This window comes from Arachis stenosperma, chromosome 10 (assembly GCF_014773155.1).
Source record: "Arachis stenosperma cultivar V10309 chromosome 10, arast.V10309.gnm1.PFL2, whole genome shotgun sequence".
In the NCBI taxonomy this organism is placed as follows: Eukaryota; Viridiplantae; Streptophyta; class Magnoliopsida; order Fabales; family Fabaceae; genus Arachis; species Arachis stenosperma.
The window spans coordinates 127,953,222-127,976,416 of NC_080386.1; the positions used below are offsets into that span (position 1 = coordinate 127,953,222).

The 23,195-nt window shown below is 31.9% G+C and overlaps 2 protein-coding genes and 1 pseudogene across 2 annotated transcripts; 2 read left to right on the top strand and 1 right to left on the bottom strand.

Annotated features, from left to right (window-relative positions):
* The first annotated feature begins 1,462 nt into the window (after positions 1-1,462).
* LOC130957692 (GDSL esterase/lipase 7-like) lies at positions 1,463-5,690 on the top strand. Its single transcript, XM_057884536.1, has 5 exons — positions 1,463-1,715; positions 2,566-2,687; positions 4,393-4,644; positions 5,342-5,594; positions 5,680-5,690. Exons 1-5 carry the CDS (start codon positions 1,463-1,465, stop codon positions 5,688-5,690), a joined length of 891 nt encoding a protein of 296 aa, XP_057740519.1.
* A 2,869-nt stretch (positions 5,691-8,559) lies between these two features.
* Positions 8,560-9,957, top strand: LOC130957320 (uncharacterized; annotated as a pseudogene).
* An 8,802-nt stretch (positions 9,958-18,759) lies between these two features.
* LOC130957693 (3-isopropylmalate dehydrogenase, chloroplastic-like) lies at positions 18,760-19,637 on the bottom strand. The gene is made up of 4 exons (XM_057884537.1): positions 19,454-19,637; positions 19,119-19,360; positions 18,967-19,040; positions 18,760-18,862 (listed from the first exon to the last, which is right to left on the bottom strand). The coding sequence occupies exons 1-4, from the start codon at positions 19,635-19,637 to the stop codon at positions 18,760-18,762; spliced, it is 603 nt and encodes a 200-aa protein (XP_057740520.1).
* Positions 19,638-23,195: the final 3,558 nt, after the last annotated feature.

The following is a 23,195-nucleotide window of genomic DNA, read 5'->3' on the forward strand; positions in this document are numbered from 1 at the left end:
GAGTATTATTTTTTTAATTAAAAATATTTTATTAAATCAAATCCTTAATTTTTTGAATGCAAAGTCATAATTGTAAAATTATATAAGATCCAGGAATCTTACAAACGTTTTAAAAATAGAAACTTATATAGAAATTTAATAAAATTATAAATATTAACGGAATAATTAAATCTTAAATAGATGGCTAATTATGTTGTTACTAGCATCATCAAACATAGTAGGGAATATGTCCTATATTATTTTTTTAGATTGTTCATTATATATTCGACATAAAATTAAATGAGGAGAAGCATACATAGATATTATAGGATTTGTGATTCTATCCCTTTGATATCGCCATAAAAAATAAAACCATGAAGTTTGAAGTAAGAATTTATATCATTGGACCATCACAAAAACACCTGAAATAATCAGAGCATGCACAAGTTTTTTAGCATCTCAACTTTGCTCTAAACTTTATACAAAGGGTTCTGAAAGTTGATTCACAACCTAATATGTTTCACCAACTTAATCAGAAAAGCAGTAGCTATGTATAACATGCTCCATGTAACAAATTTCATTATTCAAGTCTAAAATTTGAATTATAGATAGGTAGTTAGTTAGATCTACAATGAATAATTTCACAAAACTGTAAATCATAGCACATTAGCATAATGAAAATATATTTTAAATACATAAATATTATCAAAAACTTGTTTATTTTGAACAAGACATTTATTATTGATGACTTTGAATTACAATAATGTTCTGTTTAAAATTAGAACCTTCAAATTTAAATTATTGCAATTCTTATTCTTAACAAAATAACATAAAATTATCCATGAGTAAATACTAATTTTGAAAAATATATAAACACTAACATATGATATAATGACTAACTCGCCCTAATTTTTGTTAATAGTCATTGTAAAGTACGCTCTTAATAGAAATCATCTCTGTTGAAACTTGAATCAAATGCATTCTTGGAATGTTTCTAATCAATTTCTATATAAGGATTCTCCTCACATATTTTATGGAACATTGATGGAAGTAATTCATCATCATGTGTAGAATATGTTTCTAAAAAGTAATCTCCTGACAAGTGTTAACCTATTATTAATTTTTATGAAGAACAATTTTTTTTTCTATAAATAAAAACATTAAAAATATATGCTATTGAGTGAGCATTATTTCTCATCCATTTCTTCTTTGGTTCAAAACACACCTAAAAAGATAAATTATTTTACTCGAAATATCCGTTACTCATCAGAGTTAATTTATTCCTAGTACTTGTCATGAAGGCCATAAAATGCGCATATTTTGTTACTATAAATTCTACAAACTTTCTGGGAATTATTAATCCAATTGCAAAACAAATTTTAAGTTCTTATTCTTTTACTTTTTAATTTTTTAATTTTTTTTTTTTACTTTTCATTTTCCTGTCACCCTATTCTTATTTGTTGGAAGGAGGGGAGACAAGAAAATGGAAAAGATGATGAAATCAAGCACTATGTTTGCTTTGTTGTTTGTTTTGATCTCAAATCTTTTCGCCATAATCTATTGTACACAACCCCTTGCACCTGCATTGTATGTGTTTGGTGATTCATTGGTTGATAATGGTAACAACAATTGGATCCCTGATGTAGCAAAATCAAATTACTATCCATATGGTTCTAATTTCTCTGCGGGCCCCACTGGAAGATTTTCTAATGGAAAAAACCTTGTCGACTTTTTAGGTTTTCTTTTTTCCCTTATCACATTAATTAATTATTTTTGTTTGTATTATTATTGTTGTTGTTGTACATTTACCCCATTTTTGTTGCATGATTCTTTTTATTTTAATTTCTATATATCTTTAACTGTTTTTTTTTCTGACAATAATAATAAATATCATTTTCTTTTGAGAGAATTTTCATATATACTCTTCCTCTCTACTATTTGTGTGTTTAACAATATCAAAATAGATGATAGAATAATTAAAAAAAATTATTCCATGTACAGGAGAATACTAATATATCAAAAAATAATATTGTCTTACAATAATAATTGACTGTTAAGTTTTATTTTGTTTTAATTTTGTCTTAAAATTTTTTTATTTGTATCAAATATACTACTAACTGTTAATTTTTTAAAAAATTTAGGATCAATTCAATAACAATTTCATAAGAACAATCTTTAACACATACAAGCAAATTAAGTATAATTTTCATATATTATTGTTAGATTGGTCTTATTTTTTTGAAAATTTAGTTGTCAAGATATATTTGATGAAAATTAAAAATTTTTGAGACAAAATTAAAATAAAATAAAATAAAAAATATTTTTAAAATTTTTACCAAATTTCAAGAACAAAAAATATAATTTATCCTATTTTATATTCATTAATAATTTCTAAAATAAATTCACAATATTAGATGTAATAAATATATAATTTTAGATATTATATGCATAAAATTATAGATATTAAATTAAATAAGATAATTTTAAATTATTATTTTCTTAATATTACTGAATTAGAAAATATCTAGAATAATTTTTTTTCCTAATAAGCTAATTACTAATTAGTGTTTTTGTTTTGGTGATCAGCTGAATATATGGGATTGCCATATCCTCCACCATACTTAAGTAAAGAAGGGCCATCTTCATTAACCGGAATTAATTATGCATCTGGTGCTGCTGGAATTGTTGAATATACTGGATCACAAGTTGTAAGTACTAATAAATTGCTAGACCTTGATTTTCCTTTATATATATATATTTTATTTTTTATTTTTTTCCTCTGGTATAAATTCTGAATATTTTTTTCATATTTTTCTTGAATTTGGATTTGATTTCCGAAGTATTATTGATTCTTGAATGATTCTTTGTGGTTGTTTTAATTTGAGTAATAAGACAAATAGATCCTGAAAATTTTGTGATAAACTTATAAATTATAAATTAAGAAACAAAATCTAAACAAGTTTTTGAAAATATTTTGTAGAAGTTTTATAAGTCTTTGTAGAAAAAAAAAAGTCTCTAAAGAATTACAACATTATAGTTATACATTTTGAAATGATGATGAGATAGTTGTGTACATTACAGTTATTTAACTAGAGATTTATAATGCTGTTGCTGTAATTATTTAAAACCTCGGTATTTTATTATGATTTTATTTTTGATGTATTGACAATGTAAAATATTTTTTATAATGATCAATTATATTTATTTTTTTAAATAATTATTTAGACAGTTAATGTAAAAAATAATTATTTTAATTAACATTGTTAGAATATATTAAAGGTGAATTTTTATTATATGGTGTCTAAATTGTTAACTTATTTTTATAAGTAAAAAAGAAAATATATAAAATAAAAACAAAATATTTTAAATTTATTAAATATTATTTATTTGACTTTTTTAGTAAGTTAGGCACAATATCATAGGCACCATAGCATTTACCTATATTAAAATCAATTAGTATTCATTAAAATTATTTAATATATATGAATATTTATTAATAGGATATTATGTCTCTTAGTACTTATAAATATTTTTTTATATTGTATCATTTTATACAATTTGAATACACACAAATTTTTTTATTACTCTCTCTTATCCTCTAATATGATATCAGAGTCATGGTATCCTTCTTGAAGAGGATATGTTGTTTTTCTTGTCATTTTACTGTATTTTTACCTTTTTCCTCTTTGTCATTTTTTTCTTGCCTTTTGTTACTCTTTTGATGCCTTTTTACCTCACCGATTAGCCTATCTTTTCTGTCTTGTGTCTTTTTGATTCTAATGAATAAAACATCACTATCATCCGCTGTTTACCTATTCTCGTGAAAAAACAATATATTTTTCGTCACTCTTCGATAGTTTGTCATCCTCTGACATTTTATCATCTCTTTACAATTTTCCACCTTTTCGCCAGTTCACCATCTTTTTGGCAGTTTCGTCTGCATTTTTCTTGCGGTAGTTTCGTCTGTGCTTTCATTGCAACAGTTTTATTTGCGCTTTGTTGTAATAGTTTCGTTTGTGCTTCTGTTGCAGCAATTTGAGAGGGATGTTATTAGAATATATTAGAATTATTTAACACACATAGATATTTATTATAAAATATTACGTCTCTTAACACCTATAAATACCTTTTCTATATTGTATCATTTCACACAACTTAAATATATTCAAACTTTTTTTTATCGTTCTCTCCTATCTTTCTAACAAACATAATGATACATGATTAAATGTATATATAAAATTATTTTCTACCGACATTACATTTTTTTCTAAGCTTATAAATCATTTCAAATTTTTCAGAAACCTACTTATTCGACTACTTTCTTAAACTTTCCTTTGATCTTGATTCATTGTTAATGAACACCATTGTCAAAATATTATATCATAGAATTTTTTTTTTAATTTTTTGTTGTAGGGAGTGGTGCTTCCTTTGGACGAACAACTTGCCAATTTTCAGATGACAATTACAAGGGATTTGCCCATACATATGACCCAAAGTCAGATATCTGAGCATCTATCAAAAGCTATATATTTATTGTCAATAGGCAACAATGACTACCTCATCAACTATCTTGGAGCTTTTACTGGCGTAAGTCCCACATCCACTGTTTACGCACCCGAACCCTTTGCTGAACTTCTCATTAATACCCTTGAAAAACAATTGCAGGTATGTCATCTCATCATTGTAGTCACCAATCACACTTGTTGTCATTTTTGTCACACAAATAATTATTAGTATGCTTCTTTTTATCAGTTTAAACTAAAAAAAAAGTAATATTATGACGTAATGTCAAAATTTGTATGACAAAAAAATTTAGAATTTGATCTTTATTAAATAAAAAAAATATATCTTTAACAAAAAAAATTATACAAAAAATTCTTATTTATAAAAGCATGATAAAAATAACCATTTACATTTCTCTTCTTATTAGTTTAAACTTTCGAAAAAAGTAGTAATAATATAAAATTTTAAAATATCCATAAATATAAGTTGCTAGATTATAGGTGCATAGATGTTCATTTTACATCATTTAATGCAAATAATTTTTATGATAGGTAATTATAATTTATTCACGGTAATATTATATATCAATTTATTTTAATAATTAAGTTTAATCAAATTAGTTCAATAATTTTTTAACATATAATTAGTTGAAGAAAAAAGAAAAAATATAAAAAAAATTAATTAAATTTAATTATAAAAATAACTTATTCAATTAGTATTTCTGATTTAATAATTTTATCACAAAAACTAATTTGTATAAATAAATATTTAATCGTATATTATTATATTAATAAAAGTAATTAATTTTTAAATTTATTATTTAAAAAATGATCTAAACGCATGAATCTAATTGTAACAGCAACTATACAAGTTGGGAGCTAGGAAGATAATATTGAACGATCTATGCCCCTTAGGGTGCACCCCAATGTACTTAAAGACACGTCCCCACAAAGGTGCATGTGTTGATGAAATAAACGCATTGGTTCAACATTTTAACAAAAGGCTTCCTTCAATGCTTCAACGTCTCTCTTCCACCCTTACCGGAGCCGTCTTCGTTCAGGGTAATATTTATGCCACCGCCACTGAGATCATCTTAAATCCAACCAAATATGGTAAACCTTTTCTTTTCTTTTTTTTTTTGATTTTTCTGCATGAATTTTCAAGTTTGTTATCTTGTCTTTATTGATATTGTAACAGGTTGCATTTAATTTTTTTCTTTTATATTAAATTTATGAGATTATCTGTGCAAAAAATAAATTACTAAAATGATGTTCAAAAATTTATATTATAAGCAAAAATAATTTTTAAAAATTATATTTAAGATTATTTTTGTTAGCGTAAAATTTTGAGTACTATTTTAATAGTTTATATCAATTTTTCCTTGAGGCTTTGAGGTTGCATTAGATATCTATATATAAAAGTTATTAGGAACAACAACTATTATTTAATCATGTTTATATATTCTTGTTTTGATAACAAGCCTCTAATTTTGAACTGGAAGAATATGCTTTCTTTTCTAAAATTTTTTAAAAGTTTTAAAAATATTTTATCATTTAATTGATTTAATTTTATTATTAATATTTAAAATAAATGTTAAAATTTTTCATACTAATAATTTTTTAATAAAAATTTACATATAAGTATTTTTATGTGAAGTTAATAATTAAAATTATTATATGACAATTTAATTAAATTTATTAAATGATTTTTAACTATGTACTTTAAACGAAAACAACTTCATGTACGTTTCTATCTAATTTTTTATAGTGAACATGTAATTGACTTTTAGCATTATTATTTTAGAGAATCTTAGCTGCCAATATTTTTAGTAAAAAAATTAATAATTGACTACTATCAATTCAAATGTAAGACGAAAATAAGAAAAAAGTATTGGTGTATTTTTTTTCCTTTATGTCTTTAAAAATTTACAATTTGATAACTATTACACATAGAATTCAAATGATTTTGAATGATGTTAATGAGATGGTCAATAAAAATAATTTGAATATAAATGATGTTAATAACTATAAATATAATAAATCAATTTAGGTTAGTACTTAGTAGAATAATCAACTTAATTGTCCGCTTAAGTAAGTGTGGGGAGTTTGAATCCTGCCTTGTACATATATTAATATATTGGTCAATGATAAACTCTTAAATAGAGCTTAGATCGGCATCGGATTATTCTTTGATTTATGTATTTAATTTTGCAGGTTTTAGTGATGTGAGAAACCAATGTTGCGAAACATCGTTTAATTTGATGTGTATGCCATTAAAAACGCCATGCTCAGATCCACAAGAAAAATTCTTTTGGGATGGAGCTCATCCAACAGAAGCCACATATTCAATTATTGCAAAGCGAATGGTTTCTGATAAATCTGTTCTCACACCATTCACCCTTCAAGAACTCCTCCAACTCTAACTGTAATATTCCCATCATTTTTTTGGGGTGGATTTTAATTTTTCTCTAGTTTAAATTTGAATAATTAAAAAACAATGTAGCGCTTATTACATATTATTTTTTTGTTGATTTATAATCATATTTCATTGTGAAATATAAAGCAACTATTATTTGATTTATTTCATAATATATAGCAAATGTGTCTTGTTAATTAATATTCAGGCATCTTTCTTTTTGTGATCCTTAATTGGATGTGTATAAATCATGTAGGAATGACATATACTTAGGATAATAGCATCATAGCGTGCACAATATAAAATATTTATTTCAATTTGATTTTGGGCAGTAATTATTTTCATGTCTCTCTCCTCATGTCAATTATATAATGTAGTATATTTGAAGTGAGAAAATTTTTAGAGAGGTGAAGTAGAATTCGTTGGGTAACAAAATTAACAAAACAGAATAAGGCAACTAAAATTTATAGATAAAAATGGATAAAACTGAATCAAATGATTTGGATAATAATAATTAAAATATACATTTAAATGATAAAAATTATAATTTTTTAAAATATAAAAAATCTATAATAAACTCTTTTTATGAAATCTTTACTCATTTTTTCTTTTATTTTTGTCCACTATAATTTCTTAATACATTAGAATATTATTTATAACAAATTTTATTAGCAACAACTATGTTTCTCTTGATAACAAATTGCTACTCATCTGACCATTCTTCCTTATATCAAAATCACTCGTTATTAGTTTAGATATATTTACAAACAAGTTCTATTAATGATAAGATAAGAAGTAATAATAGTAGAAATCAGTTTTTTTTTTTAACAGAAATTCTGTTATAACAAACTTTTTTAGTCAATTAATTTCTTAACTACTATGTGATGTATATAAAACAATCTTTTTTAGTGTGTAAAATTCTGATTAGATAATACATTTTATTGAATAGTTCTGAGATCTTCTTCTAAAATTCTAATTTTATAAAATATTTCAGTGAATAATTTTGAGATCTTCTTCTAAAATTCTATTTTCTCTCTTATTTCTTGATTTCATTTAAGTTCAAAATGTTTTTTTGTGCTGCTAATGTTATATTGTCAATGTGCTGAAACAGTAACACACATACTTTTATATGGTCAATATATTTCTAGGTTCCGGGTGAAGTTATGGGTGAGGCTAATTAATGTTACTTGGTTTAGACCTAAGGAATAAATCAAGGAGTGTATAACATGAGTAAAAGAAGGTGGATTTCATGGTTATTATATGAATTGTATTAAATTAATCTTCTACCTTAGCACATAACAATAATAAAACATAACAATAATAAAAAAATTTCGTGTTCCACAAATTTAACCTAATAAAATACATAATTTCAGTTATAATTTTAATATTTATTATTTTATCTGTATGATATCTTTTTATTTTATCTTATTTTTATCTTTCATGAGTCAATGTTTTACTTTTTTAGTATACAATACAATTCAATAATCAATAAAATTTTTTTCTTTTTTTTTTCTTTTCCAATTTTTTTCACAATTTTATGAGCAGCAGACTCCACCCTTGCCACCGTCTGCTCTGTTTCTCAATCGCATTCGCCGTGGCCGCCGTGGTTTCTGTCTCTGCTTCTTCAGCTCGCTGGGGAACATAGATAGAATGAGTGCTGTTCATGTTATTGTTTTAGCTGCTTTATTAGATTAGACAGATTGCAGAAGAATGAAGGTCAAAGTTATATCTCGTTCTGCTGATGAATTCACCCGGGAACGAAGCCAAGACCTTGAGAGGGTATTCCGCAACTACGATCCCGACCTTCGTACTCAAGAGAAAGCTGTTGAGTATGTCCGTGCTCTCAATGCTGTCAAGTTGGACAAGATTTTTGCAAGACCGTTTATAGCTGCAATGGATGGGCATATAGATGGGGTTTCCTGTATGGCCAAGAATCCTACACAATTGAAATGGATATTTTCTGGTGCAATGGATGGAGATATTCGTCTCTGGGATATAGCTTCCAGGCGCACAGTTTGTCAGGTCATCAAGGTGCTGTCAGAGGCTTCACTGTATCAACAGATGGGCGCATGCTTGTGTCATGTGGTACTGATTGCACTGTTAACTTTGGAATACTTCTGTTGATAATCTTATGGAGTTGGGTCACTAAACTAAAAATTTTGTAGAGCCAGCAAGTGTTCATGTTGGGAAGTATGCATTTTTGGCTGTTGATCACCAGTGGATGGTGAACTTTTTGCCACAGCTGCTGCCCAAGTAGATATATGGAATCACAACAGATCTGAGCCTATAAACAGTTTTCAGTGGGAAACAGATTCAGTAATTTCGGTTAGGTTTAATCCCGGAGAACCAAATCTCCTAGTAGCATCTGCTAGTGACCGAGGTATAATGTTATACGATCTACGTATGGCTTCTCAAGTGACAAAAATGATAATGATGACCAAAACAAATTCGATAGCATGGAACCCAATGGAACCAATAAATTTTACAGCTGCAAATGAAGATGGAAATTGCTATAGCTATGATGCTAGAAAGTTAGATGAAGCCAAATGTGTTCATACGGATCATGTTTCTGCAGTGATGGACATTGACTATTCACATACTGGTCGAGAATTTGTGACTGGATCGTATGACAGAACAGTAAGGCTTTTCCATTATAACAGTGGTCATAGCAGGGAGATTTATCACACTAAGAGAATGCAAAGGGTATTCTGTGTCAAGTTCAAAGGTGATGGAAGTTACGTGATATCTGGAAGTGATGATACTAATCTCAGGCTCTGGAAGGCTAAGGCATCAGAACAACTTGGAGTTGTTCTCCCAAAGGAACGGAAGAAGCATGAGTATCATGCAGCCATTAAGAAACGTTATATCCACCTGCCTGAAGTTAAGCGTATTGCTAGGCATAGGCACTTGCCCAAGCCAATATACAAAGCTGCTGCTTTGATGCGTGCCATGGCAGATGCCAGGAAAAGAAAAGAAGAGAGGAGGAAACCTCACAGTGCACCAGGGAGCATTACGACGTAACCACTACTGAGAAGAAGAATTATCAAAGAAGTTGAGTAAGGTTTTCATTGGCTAGCGGTTCATATTAATTAAAGATCAAGGAAAATTCTACTGTGCTGAAGGCAATATCTGTTCGCACCGGCTGATGATACGTGTGTTGAGTGTAGTTGAAAAGCGTGTCGAGAGAAGTATTATCGCTGTCAAAATACTGGATGATGATGCCAACAAAAAGTCTGCGTGGGCCCTGCACTTGGCAGTGCCAGTTGTCGATGCTTAGCAAACCATTTAAAAATGATAATAAATGCAGTTAACGATAATATAATAGATGTAATTAATAATATTTTACATTAAATTGGTGGTATAGTTGTAAAAATCGAATCGGACCGATCGATTCGATTGGAAAATCAATGAACCGAATCTTAAATCGGTTTGGTTTATTTTTTAGACCATTTAAAAAAAACGGGTGTAAATCGATAAAAATCGAAGAAACCGATCAAAATCGGTGAGAATTGGTATAAACCGGTCTAACTAAATTGGTTTATTGTAAAAATTGTCAAAATGTTAAAGCAAAAGTTCAAATCTAGAACCTTGGGAATGCAACCTCTTTCCCTTGCCACTGAGCTACTATATTCCTTGCTCTTACGTATGTCAAATAATAATTATATAATATACATTCAATTATATAATATTATAAATAACTAATTTAATTTAATTTTTAATTTTTTATTTTTTGTATTAATTCTATTTTAATTATGTGCCATTATTAATATAAATATAAAATTTACTAAAAATTTATTAATTTGCTTGATCTATTTAAATGCTAGTATTGTGATTAAAATTATTTGTTTTGATACTAGTGTTAAAATCTACTAATATTATAGTTAAATGACAAGCTTTATGAATGAATTGTTACTCTTATTGTGTCAAATTAAGATATTATTGTAGTAGTACTGATAAATTTTACGTTTTTCTACTAGTTATTTTTAGAATTTGAGACTTGATTTTTCATAAAATGTTAATGTAGATATGCATTTCAAATTTTAATTTTAAGTTTTTTATTATTTTATATTTTTTATTTATATGAGACTGGTTTTATCAGTTCAATCAGTAATTTATCGATTGAACCAATAAATCAATAAATCAGTAGGTTAATCGATTTGATCACCGGTTCGATTTTTACAACTATATTTGGTGGAGTCAGTTAAATTTTTGTGTTTGGTTCTGTTGGCTGGTCCAAAGTAATTAATTATTTAGATGGACCTTTGAAAGTGAACATGTAGATATGTGGTCTGATCAAAATGATGATCTTATAAAAAGAATAAGATTGTGTTTGGTTAACAATAAAGTATCTTTTTTTCCCTCTCCGTACATCTTTTCATTCGCAACCAGTATCTTTCTTTCACCACCATGAGAGGTGGCTTTGTCCGTGGAGGACATTCACGGTCTCATGACCCAAGAGATATGGAACCGCGAGATACAGAGCTCCTTCAGAGATATGGAAAGAAGGTCCGCAAGATTGGAGAAAGTGAGGCTTTCTCAGGGGAGATATCCTTAGTGCCGAGAGAGGAAGATTGGATGATTGGAGAGCTAGAGAGTGGAGTGGAAGGCCGAGCAACAACAAGATCCTTCAGAGATGCAGTGAAAGGGGGGAGAAGACCAGTGGGAGAGATGGAAGATGATAGCTTTTCCTCTTCAGACGAAGAACCTGGAGAGAAGACAGAAGAGATGGAAAAAGACCAAACCAACGATAGCAGCAATGGAAAAAAAAGCCATGAGCCCTCTCCTGAAATACGAGTAGAGAAGGTAAATGGTATTTATAATTTTATTATTAATAATGCTGGACTTAAATCACTGAGACATCAATGGTGGGATACATTGATTGTCAAATTGCTTGGAAGAAAAATTTCACTGCCAGTACTAAGCAGACGATTAGAGGCTATGTGGGGAAAACAGGGCTCTATTGAGGTGATAGATCTTGGCAACGAATTTTTTATTGTGAAATTCTTCTCACAAGAGGATTTAGATTTTGCCCTGACAGGTGGTCCATGGAAAATCTTTGATCATTATTTAGCCATTAGGTTTTGGAAACCAAACTTTAACCCAATGGAAGCAACCATAGATAGTATAGCTGCATGGGTTAGGCTTCCGGGTTTGGCTATTGAATATTATGAAGAGGAGATGCTGAAAAGGATTGGCAACATTCTGGGAAAAACTATGAGAGTGGACACAAATACAGCAGATAAGAGCAGAGGCAAATTTGCAAGACTTTGTGTTGAACTTGATCTGACAGAACCCCTTGTCTCACAATATTCTATTAATGGAATCAGATATTTGGTTGAATATGAAGGTCTCCACAGCATCTATTTCCAATGTGGATTAGTAGGACATGATAGTAATAACTGCCCTCGGAAAGTTGTTGCAAACGGGGCCTCAGGGGCAGTAGCCATGGCGGAAAAGGAGTCGGATGTTGGAGAGAAGCAGGTTCCACAAAATGACAAAAATGAAGAGGGTAATAATGGAAAAAACAATAATAGCAAGGGTAAAAAGGTAATGGAAGAGGAAGACAGTGCGTACGGACCATGGATGATGGTGCAGAGGACAAATCGTGGCAAAAAAGCAGGAAAAGTCCAGCCTGGAGAAGGTAGTGGAGGTGCCCAAAATGCAATTTTGAAGATTCAGAATCAAGAAAAAGGTACTAGGTTTGCTATTCTCAGTGCTGCAGAAGAAGAGAATCATATCATTGAAGAAGGTTCTACACCACATCAGCAATCTATGGAGAAGGACACTAACTTTAGTAAAGGAAACCAGCCCAACACATCAATTGACAAAAAACAAAGCAGAAGGAAAAATGCTACTGACGTGGTTAATCCAAAGAACAAAACCAGTACTCCCCAGCCTAATAAGACCCAGTCCACTAACCAGCAACCAAAACAGGCAAAGACAAGTATACCACAGCCCAACCCAAGTCCAATCCCTAAGATATCAAATTTGAACAAGACTGAAACCCAAATTGGGGCCAGCAAAACACAAAATGAATCCCAACAGACCAAATCCAACGAAGCACCCAGTGACCAAAACATGAACCCCACAAATAAGAATAACAGTAGCCAACATAGAAACACCCAGCAGAGCAACAAACCCCCAACTACCATCGGAGAGGAAGGCCAAGATAGGTCATTGGTAGAAGAATTTGTTCCAGAAACTATAATGTCGGATGAGCATATGGATGACATGGAAGGGCCTGAACCAGAGCCACCAGACTTGAATCCGGTCAACACAGTGACAATGGTTGAAGTCATGGAACTATATGAGAAACAGAGACACCATCAAAACCAACCTGGGGAGAATCAGGTGCGAGAAATACCACAAAGAAATGAATCAGATACAGTCATCTATGACGAAGAGGAGGCCATGAATATGGCGGAATAGTTTCTCCTTGTTTTATTTTGTCTTTATGAATATTATGGCTTGGAATTGTAGAGGGGCGGCTGGGAAGCCTTTTGGCCGTACCCTGACTGATTTTTTGAAGGTGTATAGAACGGACATTGTGATTCTGCTGGAGACTAGATGCAGTGGTGATAAGGCCAAAAATGTGATTAGAAAGCTGGGTTTTAATTTCTATCATATTGAGGAGGCTGTCGGCTTCAGTGGGGGGATATGGATTATGTGGAATGATGTAGACATCGATATTTCTGTGTTAGTGTCTAAAGCTCAGCATGTGCATTTGGGAATTAAAAGAGGTATACAGGAAGAGTGGCTTCTTACGGCAGTATATGCAAGCCCACAGGAAGGTAGAAGAAGAGAGCTATGGCATAATCTAAGGAATCTTCAACAGAACATAAGGCAAGGTTGGTTAGTAATTGGAGACTTCAATGACATTGCTGACCCTTCCGAAAAGAAAGGTGGAGGAAGAGTGGATATAGGAGCTTGCCGAAGATTTAGAAAATGGATTGATGATTGCTCGCTTATTGACCTTGGAGCTGTTGGAAATCGATTCACGTGGAGAGGCCCAAAGTGGGAGAATTTAGATAGAGTTTTCAAGCGTTTGGATAGAGCAATGTCGAATGTGACCTGGAGGACCAGGTTCCCAGAGGCTCGGGTGGAAGTCTTGGCAAGGATTAATTCTGATCATCATCCCTTATATGTGACTATGCTGCCATGTACACAGAAAATTCAAAACAAACCCTTCAGATATGAAGCAATGTGGGAATTACATCCTGAATTCAATGACTTTGTCAGAGGACACTGGAAAAATAGCATCAACCTGAATCAATCTCTGAATCAATTTAGGAAAGAGATTATCAAGTGGAATAGAGATACATTCGGCCATATTGGAAAGAAGAAGAGAATTCTAATGAGAAGGATAGAAGGAATACAAAGAGCAGGTAACTATGGCAACAATCCTTTTCTGGAGGAGCTTGAGATCAATTTGAGAAAGGAGCTGGAGGATATCCTTGATAAAGAGGAGATAATGTGGATGCAAAAATCTAGGGACCAGTGGGTGATTGAAGGTGACCGAAACACTAAGTATTATCATGCTCGAACCATCATTCGTAGAAGGAGGAACAAAATCTTAAAATTGAAGAGCTCTGAAGGGAGGTGGATTGAAGACCACGAGGAGTTGGCAAGCCATGTTATATCCTTCTTCAAAACCTTGTATACAGATGATAACGAAGGGCCACCCTTCTTATATGATGTAAGGCCCTATCCCTCTTTAGACGAGAACATCAAGAAGAATCTGAAGAAGATGCCGACAGTAAGAGAGATCAAAGAAGCTCTTTTCAAGATTGGGTATATGAAAGCTCCAGGCCCGGACGGTTTTCCTGCTAGATTTTTCAAACAACATTGGGAGATGGTGGAAGAGAGTTTAATCAGTATGGTGAGACAAAAGTGGGCGGATCCAGACTTGATGAACGATATCAACTCCACCCTTATCACGCTCATTCCCAAGGTGAAATTTCCATATTCTATTACTCAGTTTAGACCTATCTCCTTATGCAACGTTAGTTATAAGTGTATCGCGAAGATCATTGTGGAAAGACTCAAGCCTGCTATGTTGAATAGAATTGCTCCTTTTCAATCCAGTTTTGTTCCAGGCAGGAAAATACATGATAACATTCTTATAGCTAAAGAGTTAGCTCATTCGATGAAGAAAATAAAAGGCAGAAAGGGAGTAATGGCAATAAAGTTTGACTTTGAAAAGGCATACGATCGCCTCAGATGGAACTTCCTCAAAAATTGTCTTCTAGATTTCAACCTGGGAGAGCAATTTGTTCACCTTGTCATGGCATGTGTCTCCTCTGTACAATATAATGTTCTATGGAATGGGGGGAAAACTGAGGACTTCCATCCAACCAGAGGGCTAAGACAAGGGGATCCCATCTCACCATACCTCTTCGTCATAGCAATGGATAGACTGTCACATCTTATAGAGGATAGTGTGGAGGCAGGAAGATGGACCCCGATGAAAGTTGGGCGCACGGGACCATCAATCTCTCACCTTTTATTTGCGGACGACTTGCTTGTCTTTGGAGAAGCTTGTATAGGCCAAATGGAGGAAATCGAGAGATGTATGGATCGATTCTGCTCTGTCTCTGGCTTGAAAATAAGTAGCATCAAAACCACTGTTACCTTTTCTAACAATACGAGAAGGGAAGACAGAGAAGCCATCTTAAATGTTTGTCATTTTCAAGAGAAACCGGTCTTGGGGAGATACTTAGGAGCCCTAATTAGTAACCATAGAAAAGGAAAAGAAAAATTTAAAAATGTCCTCGACAGAATGGAGAGCAAATTAAAGGGATGGAAGACCCAGTGCTTGTCACTTGCAGGGAGAATCACTCTAGCCAAGACAGTTTTGAGCCCGCTTGCAAATTTTGATATGCAACACTCGAAATTACCAAAGGGGATATGCAACCAACTAGAGAAATTCCAAAGAAAATTCATCTGGGGTGATTCTGAAGGACATAAGAGAATCCACCACATTGGCTGGAGTACACTTTGCAAGCCGAAGATCCAGGGCGGATTAGGAATGAGGAACCTTCAGGCTGTTAATGAATCGTTCCTTATGAAAATCATTTGGAGACTTATCACAGAATCAGACTCACTATGGGCAAGAATTTTCATTAGCAAGTATATAGAAGGAAGGGAAGAAACAGAAGGGCTGAGTAGAAGGGCAAATGATTCCACCCTCTGGAAAGAATTAGTGAGATTATGGCCACAGGTGGAAAAGTATTGTAGGTATGTGATTGGAGATGGGAGAAATGCACTTTTTTGGAAGGATAAATGGGTGCCGAATTATGATAGACTTGATAGAGCTGCCATCAATCCAATTCCTAGTTCTAGAAAAGATGATTTGGTAGTGGACTATGTAAATGACAAGGGTGAATGGAGCATCGTGGATATTCAGAAGTTTCTGCCTGAGCACATCATAAACATCATTAAATCCATTCCTCCCCCAAAGAAAGATTTGCAAGATTCAATTTGTTGGGGATTAACTACCGATGGATGTTACACTGTTGCATCTGCCTATAAAGAACTTACCAAGACAACAAATATTGAGTGCACGTCCAAATGGATGTCAATCTGGAAGTGGAAGGGGCCAGAGAGAATAAAAGTTTTCATGTGGCAGGTTTCTCATGGAAGAATTTTGACAACAAGTAGAAGAGCCAGAATGCTAAGGACAAATCCAAATTGCCATTGCTGTACTGGACACCCTGAAACAACACTCCATATTTTGAGAGATTGTCCGAGAGCCTCAAGAATTTGGACTCAACTCTTAAACCCAGCTGCGGTTGCGGTCTTCTTTGGTTTATACTTAAAAGGGTGGATCAATTTCAATCTTAAAAATGATCTTGGAAAACACTCCCCGTTGGATTGGAAGGATGAGTTTTTTGTAGCTAACTGGTTGATTTGGAAGTGGAGAAATCAAGAGATATTCTCACCACCGTTCATAAGACCCAAGAACACCAATGTAGTGATTAGGAATACAGCCCAAAATTTTAAGGAAGCTTATCAAAGAAAACAGCAGGGGATGAAAGGGAGAAGATCACAGTCTCATCAGTATATTCATTGGAGTATACCTCCCAAGGGATGGGTTAAGGTGAATACCGATGGAGCTGTAGGAGACAACGGGACAAAAGCAGGCTGTGGAGGTCTCCTCAGAACTCATGAGGGAGAGTGGTTGGCGGGATTTCAATCTAATCTTGGATGTTGTTCGATTTTGGAAGCAGAATTGTGGGGAGCCTACCATGGGATGAGAATGGCGTGGGAATTAGGCATGAGAAGGCTTATTGTGGAAGTGGATTCAACTGAGGCCTATGACATTTTAAATCGGAAGTTTCAATCGCAAAATACCAGTGCCCTTTTAAGAAATATACAAGACATGATAAATAGACCATGGGAGCTTGCTTTCAATCACACCCTCCGTGAAGGCAACAAATGCGCTGATTGGCTTGCCAAAAGAAGCCTGGGAAAGCAATCTGCTTTTATCTTTTTAGATTCTCCACCAAGTGATTTCGTCAGGGTCATAGATAGTGAGAAAAAAAGGGAATTAGTTTCCTATCCTTTAGAGAGTAGTTAGTTTTTTTCTTCTGGGCTTTGGCCCCTTAATTTCACCGAAAAAAAAAAGATTGTGTTTGGTTGGGCTGTGAGTAAAAGATGCAATGGTGTAGAGAAAACAGAAGGATTGGCACATTAAATTTTATATGGGTATACGAAATGCAAATAGTCAAAACCCTAAAAAAATATGATAGATGAATACACTATAATAAAATTCAAATAGTCAAATGAATTTTTTTCCGAAAATTCAGGAAAAAAGTTGTTTCTAATACTATACAAAAAAATAAATGCGAGGGGTTATATTTGGATTTCTATAAGCAATAATATTAAAATGATTATTTAATATATTAATAATATAAAAAATAAAAAATAAAATTATGAATACTTTTTTTAATTATATTATAACAATTGTAATTTTCATATATTAAATTAATTATTTGAGATTTATTTAATATATGTTATATCAGTATATATAATTATACTAAATTTTATGTGTATATTAAAAATCATATTATATATATATATATATATATATACATTGGCCCATAGATTAAAACCTTTTATATATATATATATATATATATATATATATATATATAGGAGAGTAGCAGTGTGTTGATTGCTCGACAAGTGTTTGTTTTCATTGAGCGACACGTAGTAGGGAAAAACAAAATAAAATAAAGGGTAAAGGATAAATAGGTCTCTGACCTTTTAAAATGCGGACATTTTTGTTCCTCAAAATTGGAAAATACATTTTGATCTCTTATCATGTAAATTCTGTAACAATTAAGTCTTTTCGTAAAATTGGTGTTTGAAACGGTAACATAGATTACTGAGGTGGAGAGATAGAGAGTGATGTGTCCGTTAATGGCCAAAACGACGCCGTATGCATCCCCACTTTCATCCCCATCATCCCAGACCTCCTCTTCTTCTTCCATGGCAGAGAAACCAAGAAAAAAAATATGAAAACTGTAAGCAACACATTAACTTAGATGTCCCTCCCACACAATCTTTTTTCCATCCTTCTTTATGAAAGAAACCCCTCCAACATAATCTCACATCAAACAATTGTGAAAGTTCTGAATCATTGGATATATTTTTCACATTTGTTGGCTCGATCGACTATTCTGAATCATTGTATAATAATAAAATCTGTAATCAAATAGTGCACATGAATTCTCTTCCACTTAAGTATTCAACCAAGGTCAACAACCTTGACGAATTCTATTGCAACCATAGCTTTTGTTTATATTTCACTCACAAATCACAAGCAAGTTATAATTCATATAGAGAAGCATTTTCCAATTAGTAAGATACCTCATGAGCAGAGTAAATCTCAGTGTTAAATCCAGTCTCCTGGCCATTTTCATTGGTCCGAAAGCCCCTGGGTTTTCCAAAATATATACCCTTGAATAAGCAGAGAGCACGGACAAGAAGATTTAACCCTATGAATCAGGGGACAGCAACTAGAAATTCAGTATAATGAGCGGAGAACCGAAGGAAGACTGACCGCCAGTGGGTTCCCTCACAACCATGAGATCAACACCTTCAGCAACCTCTTTCTTAAGGGTTGAAGCATCCACTAACTAGAGGATAACCAGCACAAATAAAAAGGCATGCAGATTATTTCCATGTGAGAAGAAGCAGCAAGAGCTGATTAGTACCTGTGGGAAGACAGTGGCTGGTCTGAGATTTGCAAAAACTTGAAGGCCAGGCCGGAGCTGAAGCAACCCAGTCTCTGACTTCAGATGTTTCTCGTTTTTATCCCATTTATAGCCTCCATTGGCACCAAGAAGAACAGCATCGGATTGCTTCGAAACAGCAAGGGTCTCGTCGGGCATGGGGACTCCGGTGGCGTCCAATGCAGTGCCTCCTAGAAGCATCTCTCGGAACTCGTATGTGATCCCTGATGCAATAAGGGGGGAAAATTAGGAAAATTGTGGGATTTTGAAGAGTGAAAGAGCGGATGAAGTGGGGAAAAGGGAAATGGGGAGGATACCTTCGAAGGAGCCGGTGAGGACAAGAACGTCTTTTGTGAAGGAAATGACTTCGGGGCCGATGCCGTCGCCGGGGAGGAGGGTGATGGTGTAGGACGCAAGAGAGGAAGAAAGGGTGCGATGAAACCACCATGGAAGAAGAAGAAGAGGAGGTTTGGGATGATAGGCATGAAAGTGGGAATGCATGCCGCGTCGTTTTGGTCATTAAGGACCAATTTGTCTTCTAACAATTTGTTTTCCATCCACTTCAGGTGTGAGGTGTGAGGTGTGAGGTGTGAGGTGTGAGGTGCGAGGGAGAGAGAAGGATGGAGATAGGGGAAGAGAGAAAGAAAGACAGAATGTTGCAGAGAAGAAGAAGAAAATCTGAGGGTAAAGAAAAGAAATACGACAGAAGAAGGAGAAGAGGGTGGCGACAGAGGTGGCGGTGACAGATAAGGAGGCTAGATGGAGAGAGAAGGGAAGAGGGGATAGGAATGTATACTACATGTTCGACGACACATCAAGTCCCATCTCATAGATTCATTTCAACTCTTCCATGTCAGTATTTTATTTGATCAATTCCTGCTCAATGCTTTGATTTTTTGATTAACTAAATCATATATTAGATCAATTATATACTATGATTCATCCTCGCTCCATCTTTACTACTCTTTGACTGAGGGAATAAACTGCAACATTATTTATAGTTTTTTGTACTTTTTTATTTTAGAAAATTTTTTTGGTTCTTTGTTTCTAACTCCGAGTATTTCGTGCAATTGGAAGCTTTGATCTTTGGAGCATAGAGAGTGTTGGTTTAGAAAAGATAAGAGAAAGGAGAAGTCAGTGGAAGATGAGAACAAGATAAATGCAAAATGAATACTGTGAATTGTAAGTTCTGGAGAAAATTTATGCTGGTAAGTGAATGCTTTTTAGCCATTTTTTAACAATTTTGTACTACCTCTTTTGATTTTTGTTTTTTTTTTCATGGTTTAGGTGGATTGGGAAGGCTCTATTTTGAACATTCTTTCTTGATTTATTACATAGGTTAGTCTTTCATGTATGATAAATATGTGATGCAATGATTTAGTGCTAATTTTAATGGGGAAAAAGGAGGAGAAGTGAATGGATCCATTTGTTTAGTTTCAAGTCTTTTCTATTTTTTTTTAAGTTTTTTTTTTCTTTTTTCTATGATTGTTTTTATGAATAGATGGAGTGTCATTTGTGCACTTGAATACTGAATACTGCAAATTCAATGTTGAGTGTGATATTGTCATTCATCTATATGTTGAAGATTGTTTTTTAGTAAAATACCTTCCTTTAGTTAGAATTTTTGGTGTCATTGTGGAATCATTTCTAAGCCTTACTCTTTGTCTTTCATTTTTTTTAGTTGCACATATATTTGGTTTAGACCGTTCTCATGCTGTTGTTATGGAACTTCAACAAAACTGTTTGGATTTTCATGCTGAAAATAGAGTAGAGAAGAGAAAATGCTTAATCTACATGCTGTTTTTTTTCCCTCTTCTACTTATGCCAATGTTTCATTTTAATACACTATGAAGTATTCTCACTATATTTTTGCAGATAGTGGTGTCAATTTTTTTGGTAGGTATATTTATAGATCTAAGAATATAAACAAATTTTGCTCAAGAATCGGAAAGGAATTCAAGGCGTGTTTGCTGTGATATTAGATTTCAATAAATTAAGCTTCTCTTCTATATAAGTGTTTCATCTAATATTACTATGTAAGACTTTGAACTTTTATATATATATATATATATATATATATATATATATATATATATAGCAAAAATTGTTGTATTTTTTCAAATTGTGATTGAATCAGAGTAAAAGAGCTTTGGTTTTGAGAATGTTAATGCAATCAACATATGTTCTTTATATTTTTAAAATTTTTTATCTTTTCTTTATTGCTTGATGTGGTGTTGATTTTATTCTTCCATGAATTGACCACTTTTTAGATTAATTTTTAATGTAAACATTAAATTGTTCTGTAGTGTTTGTTGAGGGCCATTAGAAAGGAGAACCCGAAGTTACTAATGGCCACCTCTGTTGTGTTTCTCCCCCATTCACCTAACAACAAAATTAAATAGTACTAATATAGTAATAAATCCTTTGTTAATGAGGTTCATTTCATTTCATTTTTTTATTTTTTTCGCAGAATGTTAGTTCTTAGTAACTTTTAATGTCAATTTTATTTGGTTGCATCTTCACCGGCATTTATTTTCGTTCCTTTTTTTTAAGGTATTATAAAATTGTAGGTTCTTTCGATAATTATGCTACTACATCGTAAACCTTAAACCCTAAATGATACATTGGCTATAGGATATGTTTAATTAATTTTATATAGCATATACAAATTTCATCATTTAAACGACCTAGGTTGCAGGTTTAATATCTCATATGGTTAGTCCCTCAAATATTCTTAGTGTACAACTTTTTATCATGAAAGCAGTTAGGAAAAACTTATTGTTATTTTTGGGAATCCACTTAGATAAAGATGTCAAAAATATTTTTTTTAAAGATATTTTTTAAAATTTAAAATTTATCATATATAATCAATTAAATTATATTATTTTTATTAAAATTAGATCGGACAAATTAGTTTAATAAAAAATTAATAAATTAAATTTTAAACCGGTATAAATTAATATTTTTTATAAAAAATTAGTATAATATCTCTATTATAAAACACAACTAAAATATCTCTATTATATATATATATATATATATATATATATATATATATATATATATATATATTGAAAACTTTAAATTCTAACTTTATAACGACGATAGAGAAGAAAATGACTAGAATTTAGGATTCTCAAAATTAATATATATAATAAAAGTATTTTAGTCATTTTATATAATAGGAGTATTGTAGTTATTTTTTATAAAAAAATATTAATTTAAACAAATTCAAAATTTAATTCACTATTTTTCAGTCAAATTAATTTCTCTGACATAATTTTGACAAAAATAGTATAATTTAAATGAGTATATGTATTAAATTTTAATTATTAAAAAATATCTTTAAAAAAAAAACGTTTTCTACAATTTCATGAGAGCATCCTCCTTATTCTTGATTTCAAGGTAGATGAGAATGTAGTGCTATGAGAGTACAGTGCTAGAATATGCGTGTAATACACTTTTTCTCAAGGTAAGTAATTATAATTTAAATGGACTTTGAAGGAGTTCCTTTGTTTAGTTCAATATTATTCTTACTTTTTCTTCATAGAATTAATTCTATTTCGTTAATAGAGGTGTTGAATATTCTGAGTTTGAAAAAAGTGTTTCTATGTGCAAATACATTATAAAATAAGGTTTACTTGAATAGATCAAAGAAGAGCTCGAGCAATATTAAAATTTTCTCCATTTCAAATCCATGATTCGAATCTCTTTTTTGCTCTCATTTTTTATTTTGCTCTTGATTTATGTATTTTATTAGGTTGAATTTGTGGATCATAAGACTTTTTTTTATTGTTGTCATCTGCTAAAGTAAAGAAGTAGTTTAATAAATTGTGTGGAGTAATAGCAATAAAAAATTATTTGATAACAAAGACATTACATGGTCAAGTTTGTGGGAACAAATTAAAGCCATTGTGAGTTAGTGGTATATTGAAAAGAGAGTAAATAGAAATGAATGTATTATAAAAGAGTATAAACCGCAACGCGCACCATAGAAGAACTAAGACAAGTAAAATCAAGAGGAGATGCTCTCCTAACTGGGTTGGCCAATTTGTTCTT